The sequence below is a fragment of the Urtica dioica genome, chromosome 8 (assembly GCF_054948205.1).
Source record: "Urtica dioica subsp. dioica isolate 48M chromosome 8, U.dioica_male_clone48M_v1_H2, whole genome shotgun sequence".
NCBI lineage: Eukaryota > Viridiplantae > Streptophyta > Magnoliopsida > Rosales > Urticaceae > Urtica > Urtica dioica.
In genome coordinates this window covers 29,906,708-29,917,523 of record NC_142763.1, presented here as the reverse complement: position 1 = coordinate 29,917,523, position 10,816 = coordinate 29,906,708, and the positions used below count along the sequence as shown (strand labels likewise).

The window sequence follows — 10,816 nt, the reverse complement described above, 5'->3', positions numbered from 1 at the left end:
ATAGTAAAATAGATTTTAAAAAAACAAAAAAAAACACGAAGTATTAATCTACAGTCAAACTCAACTCACTCGCGCACAGTGACGGAGCCAGGTGGGGGCCAGGGTGGGCCAATGCCCCCTTCAATTTTTTAAAATTATTTTTTTAATCCCAAATTTTTATAATTTTTTATAATTTTACCCCTAAATTTTACTAATAATTATGTTTTTGACCCATATTTGTAAGTTTTTTTCAATAATACCCCTCCTAAAAAATATTTCTCAAATTTGCCCCCCTTGATTGAAATCCTGGCTCCGTTACTGTTCGCGCACCCCCACTAAAAGATGATCAGTAAACCACCCTTGTAAGACAATATCAAGACTCGGACAACGTCCGTTGTGATATTTTATCCATAGCAAAATTAAATTGCAACAGAATTACCCCGCATGAAGTCCGTGCAATCAGAAACTCATTTATACGAGACACGCAAAGATCTAATGACCATTTTTTGCAGCTCTTATGATGCATCAGGCGATTCAGACCTGTCATGTCAAAATAATAAATAAAAAAAATTATAATGTGGGAGTTGGAGTTATAAACTAAACTCTCTCACCAAAAACATCTGATTCCTAAATCATATGGCAATGAAATATATACATAAGCTCAACTGCTCAGTTATGTCCCAATTGTTTGCTAAATAAATAAAATAATTATAAATAAAAGGCGACCCATGGACTTCTTTACTGATCAAAATTATTTTTAGGCAATTTGGCACATTCCTACCTACCTAAATATCACTTACAACAACAAAAGCAACAATCGTGCTAACCATAAATAAATAAAAATAAAAATAAAAAATTGAAACTACAGTGTATTGGTTGGTGGCTGACAATCTTCTCCAGAACTTGATCCGGATGATTAGAGCAATACCCTCTTTTCCAAGCCATTCTGTGAATACTCCCATTCTCTTCAAGCTCGCATTGCCTGAGCATTTTTCTGTACGAAAACATAACACCGTTAGTCAAACTACAAAGGTGGTTCAATTCAATATTATCCACATATGAGAAGATCAAAAAAAAAAAAAAATCTACCATCCTCTGGGCCTGTTTGTCTTTGAGATCTTTCATGGCGGCCTCGGCAAAGGCATTTGCCACCTCAGCTTCGGCTTCGGCAGTGTCGGCTTCCCTGGCTGCCTCCTCGGCTTCAGCAAGAGCTCGTTCTGCCTCAGCGACCGCCCGAGCGGCAGCTATGGCCGCGTCCCTTGGACACATCTTCCTCATCTCCGCCAGCTCCGCCTCTATCTGGGCTCTCATGCCTATGAACTGTTCGTCGTTCTCAAAGTCATAATCACCAGAGTCCATATTGTGCCCTTCAAATATCAGCGATGACGATGCCTGGTTCTTGTCCACACTCGCAATCCTGTACCTCCGTTTCACCTGTTGAAAAAAAAAATCACATAAGAAAGAACACAAATTTACTAATACTATTGATAGATATACTCGGTTCGCACAACTTGAAAGCTGAACCAGAGAAAATAAAATACCCAACTCAATAACTCTTCTCATGACCCTAACGTCTATTTTGTACTGAAAACGAAATCACATTGGTAAATTACTAATTTACCCTTTTGTTAACAATATTTCTAGCCCCTAGTCTGCCTAAGTTCAGCCATGGCAAACAAATTTATGAGCAACCAAGAATTCCATGGAAATTTACACTTGCTCCTCTATTGCATGAAACAGCACAAATCCTGACTACAATAGCGAAAGGGATTATATGCCAATGTTAAGGGAAAACAATGAAAGAACAAACTGTTTACCCAAAAACATATTGCGAATTAACACAGATATACCGGTAAGTGATCAGAAGAATATGGACACATTTTGTGAGTCCTTGAATTCAGGAGATGACAGTACTAATTGCGTCAATGAATGTTTTTATATGTTAAGATATGAGCCTGCTTGTCACACTTTCACTAATATAAATAAGCTAAGCTACGAATGCATGTACATTTTCACAGTGGCAATGTCGACCGAACTACTAGTATAATAGTACACGTCTTCATCTTTGGTAATAAACATATAAAGATTAATCATTTGTATGTCTACGAAGTGGTTGGATGTTCCATTTTATATCCCGAAATCATTCCTTCGCTAATGCATTAAATGGCTGCTAAATTTTATTAAGAAAAGAGTAATCCAGTGTCGAAATCTTTAGGAGTAAAATAAAGGTAACTCACAAAGATATTGATGGGGGAAAATTATATGTATATATATACATATTTTCCGTCATTAGCAAATACTCCTTAGAAGTCTTAAAGGGGAATTATTCAAAATCTGCCTTAATTCTCTTTCAAAATCGACATGTCAAATACAAAATCAAACAAACAAAGTATAAAAGCAGCACTCTGATTCAGCAGTTACTATACAACAAACTAATTATTACACATAATAACTCTCGCGCTTTTTAGACAGCACAACTATGAACTTTCGCATACATAAAATTCAAGCAACATAAACAAAGGAAGGTAAGAGCGGCTATATGTGGGTGATATAGACCAACTTGTAAAAATAACTGAATTTGATGTCAAACAAAACGAACTCCGATATCAGTTATAAACGAAAATGTATCATAAGGTACATCCAAGATGCACAATAGAGTAAATAACCAAAAAAACGCAATATCGACGACACTCATGGATTCAAACTGTCTAACCCTAGACACAACGCTATAACATCGTCTATTATACGAAACCTCTGAATTAGGGAAGGAGCAGATGGAAATAAAGTACGCAATGACAGAAAAGAAAGCAAAGAGACAGAAAGAGAATCATTACCAACTCAGATCGCTACGTCCTTCTTAAGAAGTCACAGGTAATAGTTATGTATAAACAAAACCCTAAACCCTAACCCCGGACCCAATATGCATATGTTAATAAAACGGACACTAAAAAGGAAAAAAGGAAAGACATACAAAAATAAAAATAAAAAAGTAGTTAAGGAGGATTATTTATTGTTTAAATCCTACTTCACTGACTACAAAAGGAAAACTAGGTAATCCAAGAAAGAATTACGGAAATAAGGATAATAGCATAATATTTATGCGATCCAGAATTTGATATCTTAATCACTAGAAGAAACAATGTTTCTCTCTCGCGCGTGTCATGTCACGCTGTATAGAAGTGAAAAGAACAAAAAAATTAAAAAACGTACACCTTCCCCCACAACCACGCGCCAGACGGCAATAGCAATCTGGGTAAACTTTCTCATGTTAACACATCATCTTTAAAAGCAATTAAGAGAACACTTGTTCACTAATTCTCCAAGAAAATAAGATGGATAAGCCCAGACAGAGACATGTAAAGTTCTACAGGTGTCATGCAATAGAAGTTAACTCAAAATCATCAGCCAGTCATGTTGCAATGTCACAACAAAATAGCTTTAACTTGAATTAAACGTGATTGGATATCTCAGCTTCCAACATAGCATAAATGCCTTTTTTAAAAATGCCTCAATCCTGAAGCTAATATTGGTATAGTACCCTGTAACAAATCAGCAAATGTTTGGAAAACTTCTCTTTTTTACATTGGAGAAAGAAAAACATCTGTGGACAAATGCAACAGATTCTGAGTCTAGATAGTAGGCATCAAAAGAACTTAAACCATGACAAAATCATCATAGATTCAATTTATAAACTCTTCCTTTGATTTTAAGAAATCAGGAATAACTTTGACTGTGAAATTGAAATAAGATATTGCTTCAAGAGTATAAATTAATGCAAAAAGCTTCCCACGCATCATACCTTAACCAGTTTCCCAATTGATGTCAGAAACTTTAATTTCGCTGATAATAACCTTTTGAAGTCTGGAGGGGCGCTATATTGTTCCTACAAAAAAAAAGCCCAAGCTTATTCCAGTACAGAGCAGAAGCAACATTTTTACCGCTTAAAAAAGATCCATGAGGATAGAAAATCATAAAGAAAATAAGATATCCTACCAGAATTACCCTCTTCTACTATATATAGATTATTATGTTTAATCTTTACTTTTTTCCCTAAGAAATAACCGGTTTTTATATAAAAAAAAACGGCAAAACCGTAACAAGATTACAAAGCATGTCAACGAGAAAGGCTTAAGGACGGAGCAAACACTGAAACTGCCATGCCACCACGCAACCCAAAAGCCAAACCCGAAAACGGAAAAACCGAAAAGAGGAAAGATTAAACAAATTATGTTTAATTACTATTTTTTATTTAATATTTACTTCCAATCTAGTGTTGCCAGTCAGTTCTTGTTCTCCCGATTTACTTATCAAATACTCACAATACAAGAAGATGTACAAGAGAAAAACCGATTAGTAACAGAACGTACAGCAAATTTTACCTCAATAAATGAAGCGATATTTGTCTTATTAGACCCTCCCGTCTCCTTCAAGCTAGCAATGGCTTCCATTATAAGACCATCCAACCTAATACATAAAAAGCAAGTACATCCCTAGGGTAAGACTTTCCCATACTATGTTGAACATGAATGAAAGTGCCAAGAAACGTACCGATATGCTAATTTTTCCAATAATAACCCTAAGAGCTCATATGAACTAAAATGGTGATATATGCTATAGCCATTTAGCAAGAAAAAGCTTAAATATGATCTTGCTCATGGAATAAGTACCGCAATTGCGTTTTGCTGAATGCCATACAGCAAATTATCCAAAAATAAAATAAAAAAATTATAAAAGTTGTAATGTGTCTTACCTTATAATAGATTTTTTTGACCCAGCACTCTGTTGCATATCACCAGAGCTTGTAAGCAGAAGAGGTGCAACTTCTGTGGTTTCATCGTCACTTTGAACATCAACACTGGAAGTGGCATTTTCATCATTTTTCGGAACATGTTGGAACCTTCTAATCGCTACTCTTGACTTTTCCCGGGAACCCCATCCATTTGCCATGACACTCATATTTCTCCATTTGTCCTGCTCAATATAAATGCCAAAAGGACCGATTACTGGCTAGTTTATTACGAGGCTACAACTGAAAAAATTTAAGTAAGAATTACAATTTGAACCATATCGTCAACGCAATGCATACACGATATATAGAAAATTCAAACCTTAAGATCCACATTCGAGCGCAGATAGAGGACACCACTAAATTCTGGATCTTTAAGAATTGTTCGCCATTTTCCTGCTCCGTGCTTCACAACTCCAGCTTTTAGAGCCGATTCTTCATCTTGTGTCCATTTCTGCTTTGGAGCACCCATAAGTAATAAATGAAGGAACTGCGCCGAGCAAAAAAGCTACAACCTGCAAAACACGATGGCCCATAAAAAAAATGTGTGCAACATAAAGATCTACTGTTCAACCAAAAGAATAAGAAAGAAAGAAAAAGCTATTATTGTATAGGAATATAGGTACAAATGGACGAATATGCTGACCTGAATAAGAATACACTAATTTTATCCCGTACATGAATGTATATATGTCAATGAACTTTCAAGAGATGTAGAGGCAATAAACAAGGAAAGGAACATATAAAGAAAATCTTTAACGGAAAACAAGCGGTTTACAATCCAAAGGAAATTCCTGGAAGAATGAAATTTAAATAATTATAAAAATAATATAAAAAAAAACGTTACTACTTGGGCTTCCCAAGGGAAAATTGTAATCAAACTGCACTTAATCTCCAAAGCATGGAAGCGAAATTCAAATACATTCTTCAGATTTTTTGCTAAGCAACACATTGTTCTCGTAACTTAAATGAACGTCCAAGGGTTTCACTTTAACCGTGATCGACTGCAAGTAAAAATTGAGCTAAAAAAATAATCTACGAAAAAACGCAAATGGCTCAACAATGAATGGGAGTTGAAACTTGATGACTCCCCTAGAGATTACAGATAAACCAAACTCAACTAAGAGTTGATTTAATACCAGGCCTAGCAAAAACACTTGCAAAGGCAGAGACACAAGTTCATATTCGAACCAACCAAACTATCGGATCGACCAATGCAAACAATAGGAATTGAGCTATTCGGGACTCATATTTACCAATATTCTAGCCCCGCCCGAAAGCTCAATATTGAAAATTCACTTGCATTCACGTCCCTCTTTACACCTTCTAAAATTGATTGATAAGAAAACTTGTACACGGAATACGTTCGCCGAGAACATTTTTATACAAATCATCGCAAATAATTATAAATAAATAAATGAATAAAAACCATAGGAGTATTTTTCGCATTTCTGGTGAAAAGAAAATTAAAAAAATTGCAATTTTCGGAAGAAAAAATAAAGAAAGAAACTCACAGAAAATCAACAACTCCATTAAAAAAAATCAATGTAACGCAGAAATTAAAATATACTTATGTCCATCAGACGAGAAGTTCGTTCCAGCAAAAAAGAATATCTTGACGGAAAAAAAAATATAAAGTTCGAGGTTCGAATTGATTTACCAGGCGATAAAAATTGAAATTCGGCGAGAATACAAGCCGAAGAGTAATAGTTTGAAGACGACGATCGATAGAGAGTCTTTGATGGTTAATTTTGGGGTGAGACTCTGACTTCAAGAGAGTTTCGCTCCGTCGTCGAGACGCGCAAATTCCTCTGCGTGGCGAGAGAATTGAAGGCCTCGCCTCTTCTTTTTTGGGATTCATTCAGATTCCTTTTTTCTCCATTGCCAAATTGGCATTAAAAGCAGCTTACATTTAGCACCATTACTTTTCAGTAAATTATAAAACCACCCACTACAACTTCTAACTATTTGTTAATTACCCCCTTTATTTTCTCCTTTTAATTTTGTTATTTTTTTATTTTATTTTTGGTAAGAACCAAGATTTAATTATCCCGATGGAAATGAAGGAAGCCAAAACAAGAAGAGGAATTTGCCCACTAACACAAAGCGTGGGCAGCCTCATTGTACTTCCAAGAGTACCGTCGCACTTTGAAAGAAGTTGAGAGACGATGACCAGAGTCATAAAAGTTCACCAGAAAGCAAATTTGAAAAACAAATTGAGGGGCACTAATTTACAAAAACAAATCACAGGTGAGAAAAATTTGTAAACTTTTAAGATAAATTTTTTTAAAAATATATTTAAAAATGGGCCCAAAATATAATATAAAAAATTGAAGGGGGTCATGTGGCCTCATGTAAATCCGTGGATGGACGCATGGCATCCATCTATACTGCATTCGAAATTACATTATAAAAAAGTGGCAAAAAAATAACTTTCATTCAACCTTTGAAAATTGCAAAAAAAAAAAAATTGAGAAAATACTTGCTGGTATAACTATGTCTCTTTAAATAAAGTGTATATTAGACCTCGACATAATCAAGCTTGCATTCAAGCACACGTCTGAGGTCAGCAACAGAGATACCGAGGACCGTTTTTCACCGAATTAAGCCACAAAGCAGAGTTACTTTAAGGATTTGGAGACGGGAATGAATGAATAAATACGGGGGATACTCGAAAGGACTCGCGAAAACTCAAAGTTAACCTATGTAGCTCTACTCAAACGAATACACTGATAGGTTACCTATAGACCGATTCAATGAGATGCTCGAATCTTTGAAGCGATGACAGATCAACTGTATCTTCCGTAAGTGTCTCGTTAATTCTAGATCAATGAGGTACACAAGTTGTGAGATGAATGGAAGAGACCAATTCAACAGTGATATGTCTTCTGCAATACACAAAGCTCAGAAATCCATATGGAGGTTTTAAATACAAGAGGTCTGTAGCAAAAATCAACATTTCTAATACTCACGCAAAATCTATATTTTTCAACGTAATATTTCTATGTTCAAAACTTTTTGCTCTCTCCCCATGTACCTATTGTTGGAACCGTTCTAGGGTTTAAGAAAATAATTAACGCTTCGGTAAGCGGCGGAATTTTAAAAAATTTCTTTTACAAGTAAAAACAGTTTTTTACTAATCTAGACAAAGAGCAAGTACATGTAATTAAAAACTATTATGAGTATAGAAGTTTACTAACCTTTCTTGAAGCTTGATCTTTGAGAAGCTCTTAGAAAGTTGCAACGCTCGTCTCCCCTCGCAGCACGTCTCTCTTTCTTTCATCGGCACCTCGAGCAACCACGAAAGTTTCTATCACTAAATCACTCGAAATAAAGGAATCAGTGAGTGGGCACTTTTAAACACTACGACTTAAGAATGAGTCTTGAAGTCGCAGAGCTAAACACTAGGTCAAATGAGGACCTAGGTGCCAAAACAAAAATCGAAAATAAACTAGAGAGAGAGGAAGGGGCGGCAACCACAAGTTCTAGAGAGAGAGGCTCTCAATCTCTAACTTATGTGGAATGAATAGAATGAGAGGAATGAGGGTCCTATTTATAGGAGAAGGGTTGGCCTTGGAAAGAAGTAGTTTCCTCTTAATTTCCAAGCCTTTATGAGGAAATCTTATTTCCTATTTTTCCCTTGCTTTGCACGTCCAACATATGCTTCAATAAGCCTTGGATTTGTTTCCTCATTTAGTTTGTCTCTCTCTTTCCCTTGTGTTGGCCGAACTTATACTTTCTTCATAGAGGAAATTTGTTTCCTCTTTTTCTTTTGGCAAGTATCTTGATACATTTATGCACAAAATAATCTCTCTTTCTCTTGGGTATTTGGGCGCCCATTTCACATCTAGAAGAAGCTTCTAGAAGCTTCTTCATTTGTTCATGACAACATGAGAAAGGTCCATTAAGAATTTTTAATGAAATTCTTATGAAATGAAATTAATTCACAAGGCCCAATGATCAAGTCATGGCCGAGTATTATCAAGTCATCAAATGGCCTGGTCAAAAAAATATATTGACATTCATTTCATCCTATGTCTCAAAAGACAAAAATACCATTTTGACAATTTTCGTTCTTGTTTTGACTTAGCTTCCAGTTTAACTATTCCTACTCGATGTGATTCGTGACAGTGACCTCATGGACCCAAATGAACAAAGCTTGAGCTAAACACTTGGACTCAAAAGTTCACAAACCTTTTCCAAGTTTAGCTTAATGCCAGCTGACTCCACTAAAGAGTTGACACTGAAAATCTCTCGGTTCAAATGAATTTATTTTCTACTCAAGAATTCAACCTAATTATGATGAGCGGATCCACTGAATATTATCTATGTTTACCCTTCATGAATGTCATCAGCTAGTCGGGATTTACTAAATTACCATTTTACCCTTCTAGCTGTTATTTCCTCAACTCATTTGTCGCTTGTGAATAAGTTAGAAACAATGTATTGACGAGGAGCTAACAAGTCACATTGTTTCATCCAAAAGAGTCAGGACTCAATTTGGACACTGGCCAGTTCATTTATTCACACTCCAAGGAACAAAGCATGAGGTGACATACATTGCATTTCAGCAATCTTGTACATGAATTCCATATCTATGAGAACTTCACAAAGTTACTCATGACATTCTCACAACTTAGTACTTCACCAATAGGCCCTGTTCGGAATCACATAGTGAGTCCGAACTCTGACTTTCTCAAATGAGAATACTAAGGTGTGAAATGACATGTCTCATTTCAGGATTAAGGTAAGCACGATGCAATTCATACGTAGTGACTTCGAGACATAAGAGGTTAAATGGTTTGTTCTTATCTTGTCTCTAGAAGTGCACTGGTCAATTCAGTACCTTCGGAAGATACCTAGAAGAACTATAGAGTCTCCAACTCTCAATGCCTCATAACCAAACATCATAGATTCTCCTAACAATCATACTGAGGTCAATAGTCCTTTGACCCTTAGATTGCGAATATATCGTTTTAAGCAAACTACGAAGAGTTTGTTCATGCAAATCTACATTTGTCTCTTCGTAAGTTGTTAAGTTTGTTTATGGACTAAAAGACTAAGGTTTTATCATAAAGCTTCAAACAAAGAAAGAATGAATGAACGTTTCAACTTTATATTAATGAATAAGCAATTACAAGTAAGAGTCTTCGTAAGACTATATGACATCAAATGTACATAAATAGACACTACTGCTCTTCTTGTGGGCATCATTGACAACACCTATTCTTTACAATTAAAATTAATAAAAGCTCTTTCAATACTTGTTCGTCCATTTCTCATTCTTCCTCTTTATTTTTAGCAAATCATACTTATAACAAAAGCACGCAAAGAGGCCCAACATTAGCATAACGATTTCAAAATTTTATTTATGAAAATTCGAGACTGTTTGAGGTGAATTATCACGTCAACAATAAGCATCCATCATTTCAACACAAAACCATCAAATAATCTTAAGAACCATGGAAAAGATTAACGTATCGCTCCTCGAATCAAGACAAGCATGTGGGTGAAGCAAGGGCTATATGCGACGATCGTGGTCTTCACATATTTTAATAAAATTTATTTTCAAGTTCAAGTTATAAAACATACACTCGGTCCCTCAATTATCTGTGAACAACACCTCTCTAAAAGACCAAGCTCTCAATGAAGAGTGCCGCAAAGTTTCTGGAGCCGCGAGGCACCTTAGGCGTTGATTATAGTTCTTTCCACATAAATAATTGGAAGGGGTAGAGGTTTTCTTTCCGTAGAGAGACCCAAAAAGGTTTTATTTGAATTGAAGCGAGCGCATTGACTCCCAAAACTTGATATACTTGGTAGAAGGGATGGCGCAACATGTCCAGATGACTCGATGATCTGAGGGCTCAGGAAGGTACACATATTAAGAATGGCGGGAGCCACCAGGTCCCCTAAAGCATCTTTAATTTATTTTTTGTCTATCCATACAACGAAATCTATGTACCATAAACTTGGAAACTTTAAGCTCGGGCTTGTTGAGCTACATCTTTGAGATACTGCGATCGCAAGAAGACACTTGGACTCATTAATCGA

At 35.8% G+C, this 10,816-nt stretch overlaps 1 protein-coding gene across 1 annotated transcript; it reads right to left on the bottom strand.

Moving 5' to 3' along the window:
- Positions 1–603: 603 nt before the first annotated feature.
- On the bottom strand, positions 604–6,632 carry TRB1 (telomere repeat binding factor 1). The gene is made up of 7 exons (XM_089624347.1): positions 6,426–6,632; positions 5,088–5,280; positions 4,730–4,950; positions 4,359–4,443; positions 3,779–3,862; positions 1,069–1,413; positions 604–973 (listed from the first exon to the last, which is right to left on the bottom strand). The coding sequence occupies exons 2-7, from the start codon at positions 5,235–5,237 to the stop codon at positions 947–949; spliced, it is 912 nt and encodes a 303-aa protein (XP_089480473.1). The 5' UTR covers positions 5,238–5,280; positions 6,426–6,632; the 3' UTR covers positions 604–946.
- Positions 6,633–10,816: the final 4,184 nt, after the last annotated feature.

Bases quoted from the DNA above. Each gene is read 5' to 3' on its own strand.
- TRB1 (XM_089624347.1), bottom strand. From the start codon at position 5,237: ATGGGTGCTCCAAAGCAGAAATGGACACAAGATGAAGAATCGGCTCTA. The intron at 3,863-4,358 runs GTAAAATTTGCT...TTTTTTTTGTAG, and splicing joins ATATCGCTTCATTTATTGAG to GAACAATATAGCGCCCCTCC. The intron at 1,414-3,778 runs GTATGATGCGTG...TTTTTTCAACAG, and splicing joins CAATTGGGAAACTGGTTAAG to GTGAAACGGAGGTACAGGAT.